The 15,380-nt window shown below is 43.3% G+C and overlaps 1 protein-coding gene across 6 annotated transcripts in view; it reads left to right on the top strand.

Annotated features, from left to right (window-relative positions):
- The window catches only part of Plekha1 (pleckstrin homology domain containing A1), a 53,126-nt gene extending 49,065 nt beyond the window's left edge, over positions 1-4,061 (top strand). For 3 of the 6 annotated variants that reach the window (XM_085693215.2, XM_085693216.2, XM_085693217.2), the window contains one exon: positions 1,500-4,061. In XM_085693215.2, the coding sequence (XP_085549341.1) occupies positions 1,500-1,814 (315 nt within the window). In that variant the 3' untranslated portion in view covers positions 1,815-4,061. Of the gene's footprint in view, positions 1-278; positions 428-1,499 lie in introns of all 6 variants that reach the window. The other 3 variants (XM_085693219.2, XM_085693218.2, XM_085693220.2) reach the window with 3 other exon arrangements.
- The last annotated feature ends 11,319 nt before the right edge of the window (positions 4,062-15,380 follow it).

The following is a 15,380-nucleotide window of genomic DNA, read 5'->3' as shown; positions in this document are numbered from 1 at the left end:
TTATACTAGTATTCCTTTAGGAATATTGAAGAAATCTCTTTCATGGGTGTTAGTTTTGTAACTGCCTGCATTTTATGTGACTCTTTCAACAATCAAGTATGAGATTCTCTGCAAAAACAATGTCTGTTGGGAAGAGGGAAAATTGGAGAAGGGTGTTTGTGTTCTGTGCTTTGTGGTGGGGCAAATCGGACTGAGCTGTGACTATCAGCAGAATTCTCTCTTTTCCTCCCTCTCCCAATATAGGTTAACTCTAATCTTAGCTTTGCACTGTGTTCCAGATGCGGCAGGCCAGAAGGCTGTCGAACCCTTGTATACAGAGGTATACATCAAGAGCTGGTGAATGCAGCACGTATGTGGGCTCTCATGCAAATGTGCCTTCTTAGTAGAGGGCCTGGACTCGCTCCCTACTTACAACTGATCATAGAAGGTTGAGTTAACTGGACTGCCTTTTGCAGTTGTCATCACTAACGCAAACTATTTTACTGTAGTCATCAGATTGAGTATGTATAGTAAAAAAAAGACAAAAGCAACCCTACTAATGGAAGCTTCCAGAGCTTCAGTAACTAACTGACTGAATTGCTGCAAGAGTTTTGATTTCCATGTTTTACGTATTTTGAGATTGTTATTTTATACAGCACTTAAAATGTGCTTTTTTTTTTTCTGATCCAGGCAAACTTCTGCACGCATCCACCTTGGATAAACTTTGTCACCAGAATTGCATGGTATTTTATAGCTCTGGTGAAGTTTACCTTATAATGGGAGCCTGTAGTGTTTGCTGATTGTGGTGCTATTATCAAGGCAGCTAGTATCCTAATGAGTGCACTCCAGGAGCTGCCCAGCACTCCAGTGTCACCAGATTTGTTACTAGACGTACAATAAAGTCAGTCTTCATGACTGGTCTTACTTCATCAGTTTTAAAAGTGATTCAGATGTACCCATTCTTACTTTTAAAATCTTAAACCATATGAATGTGTGACTTACCAAAATAATTAAATCAGCTGCCATAATTATAGTGAAATTAATAGAAGCAAAAAAAAGTTGTCAGACTACTCGACAAAATCATGTCTGAAAAGTCTGAAAAGCCTTTCATTTTTATGTTTTGTCTTTTTTTTTTTTTTTAAAGACTTGGGATAACCCCTATTATTCTTAAATGCGGGTAGACTCTTCTTTCAACACAATTCAGTTGCAGTTGGAACACTGTATTTCATTTTAGGCTAGCTAGGCCTTCAAAGTGCCATAAGTTGACAAATTCAGCTTTGGTGACAGAATCAGTTTCTTAGTAGAATTGGTTGTTGGCTATCATTGCTTTGAACTTACCCCTAAAATGCATTGCTTTGGGAAGGAACTTGCACATTTACGCTGCATGGCTCATGCTTCTGCTTTGTGTGTGTGCGTGTGTGTGTGTTGTTTGTTTTTCAGAGAATCAAGTCTCACACTGAGTGAATGACTAACTTCATTGTCAGTGATTAGCTGTGTCTGACCACCTTTCCTCTTTCCAGGAGCATTCCGGCTGCCCTTCAGAATCCAAATACACTGGCCGTCCTGCCGGGGCAGCAGCAGCCACCTCACATTCCGCAGCCTCTCGCAGCCACTCTCTGGTCTCAAGCTATACCATGGAGAAGCGAGGATTTTACGAATCTCTTGCCAAGATCAAGCCAGGGAACTTCAAGGTCCAGACTGTCTCTGCAAGAGAATCAGCTTCCAAAGTGACTGAACAAGCTCTGCTTAGACCTCAGAATAAAAATGGCCCTCAGGGAAAAGATGGTGAGCCAGTGGACTTAGATGATGCCAGCCTGCCAGTCAGTGATGTGTAAGGCTGCCTGCCCCACTCATCCCTCAGTGTCCTTTCATGAGGATTCTAGCCAAAGATGATAGAGGATGAATGGTTTCAGTGCATATATTATATTGTCTCTTGGGTGTACTCTATAAACTGGCAAACCAAGAATCTAGGGAGTGGCCAAGTCAGTGTAATTTCTTTAAGAAAGGAAGGAAGAAAGCTGTGTCCATATCAACTGTCTGAAGCTTTATGTTTGGGTGGTAAAAATGTGTGTGTGACTTTTTTTTTCTAGTGACTTTGAAATTTTAAATAACAACTTAAAACATTAAAATTTCTTATTATTTGGTCATTTAAAAATGCTAATATGACTCCCTATGAAATACTCAATATTTACACATTCTTATCACTTAACATTATCAACTGGGACATTGCCAGACAAAAATTCTTAAACTCATGTCTGTGGTGCTGCAAAATTTATATTGCAATGTGGATTATATAGAAATTCTAACCATTTTTGATATCAGGTGAGTGGTAAATTTTGCATAGAAGATTTGATTAGACTGTTGGTGCAGGTAGGGGTTGAACAGGGGTGGAGCAGCAAGGGTGAGGGATTAGAGCTAAACTATAGCTAAAGTTTTTTTCTTTTTGGTGAGGATTTTTTTTTTTTTTGAGACAGGGTTTCTTTGTTGCCATGTCTGTCCTGGAACTTGTGGTGATCCTCCTGCCTTTGCTGCCTCCCAAATTATAGGCATGTGTTACACAGTGTGATACTTGGTTGAAAAAGCTTAGAATTTGCACCTATCAGTATTTTATTTCAGTAAAAATTACTTGGTTATAAATTTTGGGAAGATCTGATTTTTTTTTTCCCAAGACAGTTTCTCTCTGTAGTCCTTGTTGTTCTGGAACTTGTTCTGTAGACCAGGCTGGCCTAAAACTCACAGAGATCCTCCTGAGTGCTGGGATTAAAGGCATGTACCACCAATGTCCAGCTGATTTTTTTGTTTTGTTTTGTTTTTGTAAATAGATCTTATTTTAAAATTTGGATTAGTGAAAGACCTCTCAGTTCATATGTGAATTCATAACTGCCCTTAGTCATGAAATTGTTGTGGCCTCTACTTTTTCATCATTAATAACCTATATTCAAGTGCCTGTGTCTTCTCATCTCATTTAGGATGTGCTCCAAGTCCTACATGATTGGCTTTAAATGTTTGAATAAATTAATTTCAATAGCATAGTTTGATATGTTAAATAAAATAGCTTTTTATGTCAGGGACACCAGAATGTTGGTGTTCTATTATCTGTGCAATATTTATGTCTTGAAATAAATTGGAGTATGCATTTAATCGTGGGGATCTCCTAAATGGAAGTACCTCTCTAAAGAACCCATAGTTTCTGGTGTCGAGTGATAGACTGGTTTGAGCAAGTACTGTTTTGTGGCAAAGTCTTAAGTGTTTGCTTTCCCAGGCTGCTGCTCTATAGTATTCCCAGTCCCGCACACTTCTGTTTTGGAGACATGGGTGTTAGTGTTTTGCCTTTTTATGTTCTAAGACTACTTGTTGGAGGAGGAGGAGGAAATCGCTTCTGTGTGGGGTCGAGGGGCCGAGATGTGTTATTTAGTTGCCCAGCACAAGAGCATACCACTTACCTTTTGTATTCATAAGCTAATATGTTAGAGTTCTGTGTAGTTTTCTTTTTTGCAACTGCATTGGAAAACCATAGGACAACGAGGTTTTTAAGCAGTCACCACGCTTCTGCTGCTGTGTTCACTATCCAGGCTCTTGGGGAAGTTCCTTTTTCATGAACATACTTAGGAACTGTGTACAGATACTTTGCAGTATTGATGAGCCTGGCGCTGTTTTCTTTGGTACAGCCTCCACAGTGCACGTTTATTTTAGCATATTTTGGTATTGGTAATTTGATATATTTCATGGTGGCAAAATATTAGCTCTATTTTGGGACTTTTTATAGAATTACCCTTATCCCGAAGCATAGGAATATGTTCTTGTGGTTGTCAGAATTTCTTAATATTTATCTCAATTCTTTTGTAAGCTAATGGAAATTATTTAATTATTTTAAAACATACCTTCTTGTAAATATGTCACATCTGAAGTGTCAACAGTTACTTTGAATACCGTAATGTTTGCTGCATTTTTTCCTGTGTGTATATTGTATCTCCTTTCAGAACAGGAATGTGCCTCCTGATGTTTACTGTTACACCTGCTCTCTTTGTATGTCCGATTGGTTGAACACTGTAATGACTTGAGAATAAACTGCTCAGAATTCATTTTCACTTCATTCTCATTTTGTTTGGTTCAGGTCTTGTGTGAATAAGAACCGTTTTTTGGTTAGTTCATTTGCTTACCTTTGAACAAATAAGTTTCACATCAGGTGGTGGTGACCTTTGATCCCAGCACTCAGGAGGCAGATCCCAGCCTAGTCTGCAGAGCAAGTCCAGGACAGCCAGGGATACAACAGAGAAACTGTCTCAAAAAAACAAAAGGGAAAAAAGAAAAGAAAATTCACATTCTTAAATTCTTAGGGTTTATTTTTTTGTGTTTTGTTGTTTGAGACAGAGTCTTGCTATATCATCTTAACTGGCCTGAAACTCATTATGTAGACCAAGCTGACATTGAAATCACAGAGATCCTCCTGGCTCTGCCTCCCGAATGCTGGGCTATAAAAGTGTGTACCACCAGACCCAATAGATCCATGAATTCTGAAGACAGTTGTATATGAAATCCTATGAAGAAAATGTCTGTGTGTTTAAAAAGCTTGCTTATTTTACTTAAAAAACGAACAAAAAGCATATTCTCAAAAGCAACATTAAATGTAAAAATTACCTATGAAGCATGTTTGGATCATCTGTGCTGCATAGGGCTCTTGATTATTTGTCAGTCTGAGCTGAGGCAAAACTAATTGCAGAAGGCATAGGACCCACCCCCCTTACCCCCCCCCCCACGCAGATTACCTGCCATGTGGGGAGTGGTGGGGAAGAGATTGAGATGTGAGGAGATGCAGTCAAACCCCAAACAAAACAAATCTAAGAACCTTTACCCCTGCTTTTTGCAAATTTTCTTTTTGATAGTGAACTCGGCTGACCAACTATGGTGAACTCTATGTCTAGAGTCTAACTCAGTGCCTGCTTCCCAGAGACAGTTCAAGCACTTACCAATTGAGTGAGGGATGGGCCACTAATGTAAAATATAATGAACGACACTTATTATTTAAAATACAAAAAGCTGTCCTTATATATTGCTTTGGGACTGGAGAGAGTCTCAGCAGTTAAGAGCATGGTAGTGCACGCCTTTAATCTCAGCACTCGGGAGACAGAGGCAGGTGGATCTCTATGAATTCGAGGCCGGCCTGACCTACAAAGTGGGTTTCAGGACAGCAAGGGCTGTTATATAGAGAAACCCTGTCTCAAAACAAACAAAAAACAAACATGTACTGCTCTTGCAGAGTTCAGTTTCCCAACACCTACCTGTAACTTCGATTCCAGGGAATCCGACCTCCTATGCTGGTTTGAATGAGAATGATTCCCACAGGCCCGTATATTTGTGTGTTTAGTCCCCAGTTGGTGAACTGTTTGAAAAGATTATGAGGTATGGCCTTGTTGAGAGTTCTGTCAATGGTTTCAAAAGCCCACACCATGCCCAGTTTCTTTCTCTCTGCTTATTGCTTTTGGATCAGGATATAAATTCTCAGCTATTTCTCCAGCACCATGCCTGCCTGCATACTACCGCACACCCCAAGATGATAATGAACTGACCCTCTGAAACTATAAGCAAGCCCCAATTAAATTTAAAAATGTAAGGCTGGATGTGGTGGTACATACCTTTAATCCCAGCAGTTGAGAGGCAGAAGCAAACGGATTTCTTTGAGTTTGAGGCCAATCTGGTCCACAGAGAGAGTTTCAGTCTAGCTGGGGCTGCATGGTGAGACCTTGTCTCTAAAAAAGAAAGGCAACAAAGTTCTAATAGCTTAATCTTAAATCTCATATAAAAGCTTGGTGTTTGGAAGGGTTTGAAAATCTATTCAAGACATGATTAGAAGCATATTTAATTAGATGGTTTTGTATTTTCCATTTGCTAACTTTCACATTACAGAAATTAAAGTTCAATTTTCCCCATTTTACAGAAATTAAAGTTCAATTTTCCCCATTTTCAAATGATTTGTAAAAATTGTATCTTCCTTAAAATAAATTCCTTGGTCCCCTTAGCTTTCAGGCATTATAGGTAGCCCTCAGACCTCTTCAAAAAACAAAAATCCATTGTATACATGTGTGAAATTTTCAAAGAATAAATATACATTTAAAAAAATGTATTTTTCCCAAACATCAAGATGTATTTGGAGTTCAGTGGGTAAGAACACTTGCCACACAACATGGAAACCAGTGATATCCACGTAAAAAGCTGGTGTGGTCATCATTTCATGCCTGGCCCCAGAGCTGGTAGGGGCAGGTACATGAGGTTCAGTGGGCCTGGTGGCTGCCAGGCTGCCTTCAGGTTCAAGGAGAGACCCAGACCCGACAGAGCAGGACACGCAGATTCCTCTGGCTTCCATGTGGGTGCACCTACATCCGCATGTGTACACATATACCCCCCCCCCACAAAATAATAAAAGTAAAAATTTTTAAATGACTTGTGTTTAAAAATATTGCTGAACTGGTTAGTGTTTGTAATACCAGTTGATGAAATCTAGTTCGCTGCCCTGACATCGAAGTGGTTTACTAGTGTCTGTTCGTGTGACAATAGTGCCACCTTCTGGTATTGGTTGCTACAGTTAAAGTAATTTGACGTGTTTTATTTTACCCAACAGGAAATGAGAGCCGTGGCAGCGTAGGATAACTTTGAAATTCATAGAAATTTGAAATCACCTTTCCTAAATGATTGTCATTAAACTTTTTAGTAGATAACTGTAGCTTCCCATATATAAGAAATAATAGAGAGAAGCTGGGCATGTCCACAGTGAAATGCCATCTCATAAAACGATAGAATACAGGATTGTCTTTGTATGCCCTTTACTCAGTTTCCCCCCAGTTATCTCTTATAAAGTTACAGTACAGTCTTAGAATAGATATAGATATTCTATCTCATGATAGAGTCCAGAAACACAACAGTCCCATCACTGCGGGACCCCTCTTTATCTTAGTAGAGTCATAGCCATCTGTACAGTTTGGACCAAACTCTTTGAATTCCCTAAAGGCACATTAGGGTTTATGTCTGCAGGCCAGAAGAGGGCACCAGACCTCATTACAGATGGTTGTGAGCCACCATGTGGTTGCTGGGAATTGAACTCAAGACCTTTGGAAGAGCAGGCAATGCTCTTAACCACTGAACCACTGAACCACTTAACCATCTCTCCAGCCCAACACATTAGGGTTTAAAACAGTCTTCAGGTGCTGAAGTGTAACCCTTAGTCCCTTTGGTATTTTGCTGTGTGTGTAGGAGTCTTGAGAACTGCCCTTTATGTCTCCTGATTAGTAAGTGATGGAATTCTTGGGTTGTTATCAGACAGCCATTTCACATGACAGATGTCTTTATGCATTCTTTTCAGTTAACTTGCAGAATAGGGAAATTCTTTGTTGGTAACCATAGTGCAAGAGTTCAAACTGATTTTTTAAAAACATATTTTTAAAGATTTATTTCTGTGGACATGAGCATGTGAGTGGAAGTCAGAGGACAGCATTCAGGAGTGAGTTTTCTCCTACCCTGTGGGTACTGGGGACTGAACTCAGGCCTAGTGTAAGGCGCCGTCTTGACGGCTCATCAGGCTTTGGATGTAGCTGTAGAGCGTGAATATAAAGAATCATTTTATATATGTGACTGGTGGATGTTTTTCTCCTTTTGATCACTTGGAGTTAAAGTCAGATTCTTGCCTTCCATGTACTGCAGACCTAAGGTAAGAAGCACTGTATCCGAGAGGACTTCTAGGAATGCCCTAGAAGAACAAGGTGCTTCCAGGAAACTTCTGTTTTACATGACACGGAATGCATAAATGTTGATTTGCAATCTCCATGGTCCAAATAAGGATAGAGAATTTAAATGAGTCTCTTCATGGTTCAAGGAACTTTCTTCCAATATTTGACTCACAAATCTCTCCTTGCCCTAGTTTTCTTCAGGGGAAAGGTAAGAAAGGGAGAAAATGGGGGAGAATTTCCATGACTCAGGAACTTGTCCGGTTAAGCCCTCCCACCAGCTATTCACCCTCTTAATTTCCTTTTCTGCACCCTGATAAAACACCCTAATAAAAGCAACATAAGAGAAACAAGACTTATTGGGCTCACATTCCCAGGTTGCAGTCCGTCACTGCCGGAAGGTCCAGGTGGCAGGAACTTGAAGCAATAGTCACATCACGTCCACGGTCAAGCGCACAGAACAGTGAATTAATGTATCCATGCTAGCACTGTATCCATTCTATATTATCTAGCATACCCTTCCCAGGGACTGGCACCACCCATGGTGGGCAGATCTTCCCATCTCAGCATAGTCAAAACAGTCCACATGAGCAAGCCCACAGTAGATGCCAGCCAGATCTGGGCAGTCTCTCATTTTGACCCTTTCCCAGGTGATTTTACATTGTGCCCAGTTGACAATCCAGGATAGCCATCACCCTGTTATTTCCAAATGGGAGCCTTTGGTCCCAGGGACATCTGTGCGTGGTGATCATCATATATATATGGCATATATTTTTGGCTCCTACTGTCCCTCGTCTTCTCATCTTTCCATTTGCCTGCTTATATTTTGAAAAAGAAAGATCTTCCAGTGGGTCCTGTGTAGCAAGTGAGAGGAAGTGAGGCACCAGCGCTAAGGGGGAACAGCCTGTTTGTTGGCTTGAATAACTAGAAGCCTAGAGAAGCTATGACTGAGGTAGTGGCTCTGTAGGTAGGCAGGCTTGAGGGAGAAGCCCATAGTCTCAGTACTGAACATGGTATGTTTGAGATACTTAACTATATATCCAAGTAAAAATGGCCAGCAGGCAGTTGGATAAGCAAATTTGTAACTGAGAAAAGTCAGCTTGACAGAAGTTAGAGAGTTACTTGGAAGAGGAACCTCAGTTGAGAAAATGCCTCCATCAGATTGCCGGTAGGCAAGAGCTGTGGTTAGTGATTGCTTTAGGGAAAGGTGCAGGTGGTGCTGGGTAGTATAAGAAAGCAGACTGAGCAAGCCATGGGGAGAAAACCAGTAAGCAGCACCCCTCTATGGCATTTGCTTCAGTTCCTGCCTTCATGTTCCTACCTTGGCCTCCCTCTGTGGTCTATGACCTGCGATATGTAAGTCAAACAACCCCTTTTCTCCTCCAGTTGTTTCAGTTATGGTATTTATAACACCAGTAGAAAGACAGACAGAGCGCATCACACGTGTGCCTGGTGCCCTTGGAAGGTCGAAGAGGATGTGTGATCCCCTGGAAACGGAGTTATGGTTGTCTGTGTGCTTTCTCTTTACTGCCGAGCCATCTCTCCAATTCCACGATGTCCTGTTTTTTAAATATTTAAGCCAAGCATAGCATTGTACACCTTTATTTCCAACACCGGGAGGCAAAGACAGGCAGATCTCAGTGGGTCCCAGGTCAGGAGATCTACGTAGGGAATCCCAGGGTAGCCAGAGCTCCATAGGGAGACTGTTTCAAAACCCAAACAAGCAACACGTAATCACAGTGACATCACATTGTCCCTCTACTGCATACACCTCTGACAGCATTCCACGGCTTTGTGTCTCATGGGCTAAGAAGACCAACATGGTTTCACTGTAGCGCCAGTGTCTGTGGCCTTACTTGGTGTCATCATCCTGATTAAGGTGACAGGAAGGCCCCCAGGGAGAGGAGCCAGCATTCACTTGCTGAACATTGGGTTCTATTCTGATTCTGGAAGCTGTTCCAAGACCGCTTTCACGATGCCTTAATTGTTAGGGGATTTTTTGCTGACCTGACACAACTTGGCTCATGATTGATTCTTGTCCTTAAGCTTAAAACTAGGACAAGCCTTAATGAGCACCGCACAGTGTCTGTGGTTCTGCTCAGCCAGTTTCTTTCCAGAGGCAGGAATAATGTCCTTGATTAAAGTCGCTCAGCACTCAAGGGCTTCTCATGGGCAGGAAATTCCCTTGGATCCCAGGGAATAAGGAGGAAGAGAGACAGGTACACAAAGGTCACCTCTGTTACAGGGTACACCAAGGCCAAGATAGGTATTGAAGGAACATGCTAGGCTATTCAACAGGAAAGGTCTTGGAGGGTTGTAACTTAGAGGTTTTGCGTCAGTTACTTTCCTGTTGCTGGCAAAAACACCATGACCAAGGCAAATTATAGAAGTTTATTTGGGCTAACGGTTCTGGAGGGGGGAGTCCATCATGACAGGAAGGCATGGACAGGAAGGCGTGGCAGATGGCAGAAACAGGAAGCTAAAGGCTCACATCTTCGACTACAAGCAAGCAGAGAAAGGGAAAAAGAGAATGACAGTGACTTTGAATCCTCAGCCCCCATGCCCATACTTGCTATCCTCTAAACTTCCTGTTGTGCAACCTCGGAGATTCCTTCAACAGGAAAGTAAGCAACTCAAAATAACTCCAGGAAGTCCCTGAAGCTGACCAGATTCACTAGGCCTCTTTCTGCTAGAGTAAGCAACAAACAGTGCAGAGACTCTGAGACAAGACAAACTGCAAAGAAGACTGAGACCAGAACAGCTGCCTGGAAGAAGCAGAGACCTTCTGAGTTGACTGGAGAGGTTTAGACCAACTGAGGCACCTGCAAAGACATGTTCAAGCCTGTTGAGCTGCCTGCAGGCTGTGCGGTGTGCTCAGGTTCTCCACTTTTGTGAGTGATCACCTGTGCGGAGGTGCGCTTTGGTGATGCAGCTGTCTTTGAGTTATTTCTGCTCCTATAAGTAACCCCTTACCCATATTCCTATAAGTAAAAAAAAAAATGAAATTTATGCCCTGGCAATGCTGAAGCATGCATGGGCAGCCCATATATGGCGGTTTTGTTGAATTTGTCCATATTGGGTTTCATGGTCTAAGTTGATGAGGACGGCTGACCAGGTCTCTTCCTCAAGAGGGCACCAGGTCTCATTACAGATGATTGTGAGCCACCATCTAGCCCATTTCTGTAAGTTATCCCACGAAAACTCACCAAGTTGGACTTTGGTGGTGTCCGTATTTTGTTCTGTCTCGAGCTTCCCTGCTGGGATGAGTTGAGATGTGCTTTGTCTCTGCAGGTGAAGTTTTGTCACACAGCATCTCCCCAAACATCATCAACTGAAGGCCACATAAACATCTGAGCCTGTGGGAACATTGCCATTCAAACCACCACAGTCTCGTTGATCATTAGATGCCCATTGTGGGTTACTAATGGGTCTGTTCTTTGTCATTTTCATCCTGGGACCCAAGCATATTGAGCACCCTTGTCTGAGAAATGTCTAGAAGTCATGGAAGAAGGAAAAGATTTGCCAGACAACTTTAAAACTGCTCAGAAGTGACACGTGCCACCACGTTCCTACTTCATTGGCCAGAGAAAATAATACTCAAGCTAGACAGCAAAGGGCCAGGAAGTGTTGGGTTGGACCATATGAGATTGGCATTCTACTATATAAAAGAAAATGGTAAAAAAAGCAATTATGTGTAGCCTAATATAATATAATCCCACAATGAGGGCAGCAAAATCTTGAATTATTTGGTCTACTCCATACAGTAAAATTACAAAAATAGCAACGATAAGAAGCTTAGTTTTGTTGTGCATTTGTGGAGGTCAGATAGTCTTAATAAGTCACTTCAGACTATTATGAGTTCTGGCAATGGGCAAGGTGCTAGGGAGCCAGTGACCTATACTGATAGGATGGCTGTCCGGAAGGGCGGGAGAAGGCTCCACTATTGGGCAGAGACAGACAAGGTCATGGGTGCTTGTCTAACAGGTGCACAGGACTGTGGCCAAATTCAATTCCTTGGTCCTGAGGAAAGATAATCACGTAAGCACCACTCAGAGTGACACATGCCGGCTTCCTCAAGGCCAGCAGGAAAATCCGAGTCAGCTCATGGTAGTCTGTTCTTGTGCGTGTGTCTGTGTTTACTCTGATTTGTTTTAGGAGTGCGAAAGCTAAAGGGCTCTCCTGATCAGAGCAGGCAGACCCAGCGAACTCTCCCTTTTGACGGACTCCATGTTAAACTCATTCGAGACCTTAACTATGCCTGTAAGATCCACCCTCTCCCCAGCTAACCTAACGACAGAAGTGACATCCATTATAACCAGGATCCTGTCCCCAAATGAGGGGGGGTTGAGGACTAAGTAGGACATGGCCACTAAGAGGCCAGAAACTTTGGAGGCCACCTCAGGATTCTGTCCACTTTCCTCTTCTTGTGTATGTGTCCATTGTTTAAACCTGTGTCTTCCTGGCGGCAGTGGATGCACTGTGAGCCCTTTATCCAAGATTTCCCCCCTTAGTTTTGCCTTTTTTAAAAGTTAGTTTATGTGTATGAATCTTTGCCTGCTTGTATGTATGTGTACGATGTGCATGCCTAGTGTCCATGGAATCCAGAAGAGACCATTGTCCCTGGGACCGGAGCTGAAGATGGTTGTGAGCTGCTATGTAGATGCTGGGATCAGATGCTGGGAAAAGCAGCCAGTGCTCTTAACCACTGAGTCATCTCTCTAGACCTGCCCTTTTATTTTTGAGTTGTATATTCTCATTATAACTGCTCGAAAGCCCACGTTTACTGTTGATAGTTTCTCTCCGTTTGTGATGAGCAGAAATTCTTCATTTTTAATTAGGTTACATAGGGGTCTTTTTAAATTTTTTTCAAGGTTATGATTTTTGTGTCCTGTTCACAAAATCTCTTGGTTCCCAGATTGTGCTGTTTTCTTGTGCAGACCCTTTTCACATGGACTCTTCCCTTGTTTCAGCTTTTCCCATTTAAACCTCAGATCTTCTTAGAATGAGTGCTTATGTCCTGTCTGGATATGTCCTGTATGCATGGAACTAAAGTTCCCTTTTCCCTACCTGAGTAGCTATTGATCCAGCACCCTTTATTGAGAAGACCACCCTATGAAATTGCGACAAGGCCTTTGGTAAATCAGGTGTCTATAGCCTTGCACGGGTCTGACCTGGGCTCCCTTTTGCTCAGTTGGTTTATGTATCTGTGTGCCAGCACCATACTGCCAGTTTATGTTGTGAGACCTAGGCATCACCTCCAGAGGAACCCCAGGAGCCGTCACCTCAGTGAAGACAGTTTACTGGCAAGGTGTTTCCTTATGCTAGAACGCAGACGTGGCTACGAGGCACAGGGAAGGTGAAACTGGAAAATGGAGAGAATAAGACACATGTAGCTATAGAAAGAGTTGTTCTGAAGACCCAAAGATTCTGGTGCGTACATGTGCGTCTGTGTGTTTTGTGTGTGCAGGTGCATGTGTGTGCATGTTCCCCACACACATGAGATCCAACTTTGGGTGTTGCTCCTCAGATGCCAGCCGTCTTTGATGCTTTGGAGTTATTTCTATTTTGAGGTAGTACTTCTTATTAGGCTGGGGCTCTCCCGCTGGTATTCACCTGTCACTCCCTCCCAGCATTGGGATTATGTGTGCACTCCACTTATGTGCATAAATAAGTTCTTGGTGTTTGAACTCAGGTCCCCATGATCACACCATAAGCAAAATTCCACCGACAGAGCTATCTCCTCAGCCCCTGAAAACTCTGTTTTTAAGGATTAGAGGGGATGAGGTCATCAAAAGGAGTGTGAATCCAAAACACGTCTCACTGGAAAATGTTGGCAAGAAGTTGTCCATCTCCTCAGGAGCAGTCGTGAGAATACTAAAGTTCAGAAGGCGCCTGTGGCCATCTTCTGGCACTGGGCATAGGATGTCCCCTCGGCTGAGTGGCCAACTCAGAGAGCAGAGGTAGGTGGAGGGAGGGGGTTGAGCAGAGGGAGAAGGCTAAGAGTCGGGCAGGCTGGGTCTGCGGTGCTGGGGGAAGAAGCAGGAGGGCAGAAGCAGAGCTCTGTACCCGGTAGGGCCTCCAAAGGGAGGGGCTGTCGAGGGCCAGCTCGTGTGGGCATGGAGGGCAAAGCGGGCTTGCTTGACCTGTCCTTCCTGGTCATCTTATCGGTAACCTCCCTAGGGTTAATGATGAGTGTAGAAAATTAAAAGCAGAGAACACCACTCATTGTCCCTCTCATGCAGGGACACATCCTTGCCCCCATAAAGCCTTCCAGATTTGGGTCTGAGGACAAATTTGTCAAACTGTTGGAACAGCAACACACACACTTGCTTCATCTCCTGCATCTTGTCTAGTAGATCAGCAAGGCTCACCCCAGGAATGTGGTTTCCCTTTGAATCTCAAACCAGGGAAGTTCAGCCATTAGGGTGGGGTTCTTGACTTTCCTCCGGGTGACCCAAGTGTCTGGGCTGGGTCTTCCTGAGGCATAGGGTGTATGTTTTCTCCCTCTTTCTTCCCAAGCCATAGGTCTTCCTGAAAGGAAGGGGGCGTGGCTTCCAGGGTCCTGGTTTCTCAAGCTGGTGACTATTCATTTTGAAGGAACGAAGAACGAATTTGAATTTCCTAACCGGTGCCAGGTTGCAGGACCAGGCAAGAACATCCAGACATGGCAGCCAGGCAGGAAGAACACAAATGCCACAAGACAAGGCCTTAGGGCTCTCTGGGAGGATGGAGAAGGCAGGGTGGCAGCTGGCCAAGTGGAAAAGTACCTCAGCCGTGAATCACTGGGGACAATGCTCTGCCGGGGCCATGCCATTACCCATCTGGCACGCACACGGCTTTCAGCTGAGAGTCACATCAAAAGATGGAGTTAAGTTTGGGACAAGAAACTAAATGAATGTCAAGTTGAGAATGTGTTGAACCTGGTTGGGGCCACACACATCTGTTTGCATGGCAACCTCAGACCGGAGCCTGCTGTATGACCAGCAGTGTAGACACATCGGGCAAGTCAGACTTCCGCGTTGGGGGGAGGGCAATGCGGTCACCATCTGGACACAGACTGACTGAGTAAAAACGAGTGCTAATGTAAAACACCAAGTGTTCCCGTGTTTTAGACCTCTAAGGTCATTACCCTGGTTAAAGAATAACTGGGAAGGTGGATGGCTCAGTGGGTAAGAGCACCTGCTCTGTAAGCATGAGGATCTAAGTTCAAATCCACAGCACACATGTTCAAAAAAAACCTGGGTGTGTCTGGGTGTTCCAGGATCCCTAGGAATATGAAACAGAGATGGGTAGTTTCTGGGAGTTTTCTGACCGGCCAACCTAGCCCAAATGAGAAATTCCAGATCAGTGAGAGACTTGTCTCAAGGCAACAATGCAGATCGCACCAAAGGAGAATTTCTCACTCTGGCCTCTACGTGCACATGTACCCACATGGGCATGTGTACTCATACACACACATGTATGTATCAAATATGTACACATACAAAATAAGTGAATGGCTGAAATATATATGCGTATGTTACCCACATGGTGTCAGTACATAGAATGGCCTGTCTGTGACTCTCAGCATCACTGCTTAGAGTTGGTTGAGTCTTCAGAAACATGGGATGCTCAGTCCCTGCCCCAGCTGTTTCTAACAACTACACTGCCAGGCTATTTAAACAGCGTGCAGTTTGCCCATTGAAG

The sequence above is a fragment of the Myodes glareolus genome, chromosome 7 (assembly GCF_982192425.1).
Source record: "Myodes glareolus chromosome 7, mMyoGla1.1, whole genome shotgun sequence".
Taxonomy (NCBI): domain Eukaryota; kingdom Metazoa; phylum Chordata; class Mammalia; order Rodentia; family Cricetidae; genus Myodes; species Myodes glareolus.
The sequence above is the reverse complement of the archived record's forward strand: the minus strand, read 5'-3'. Positions and strand labels throughout refer to the sequence as shown.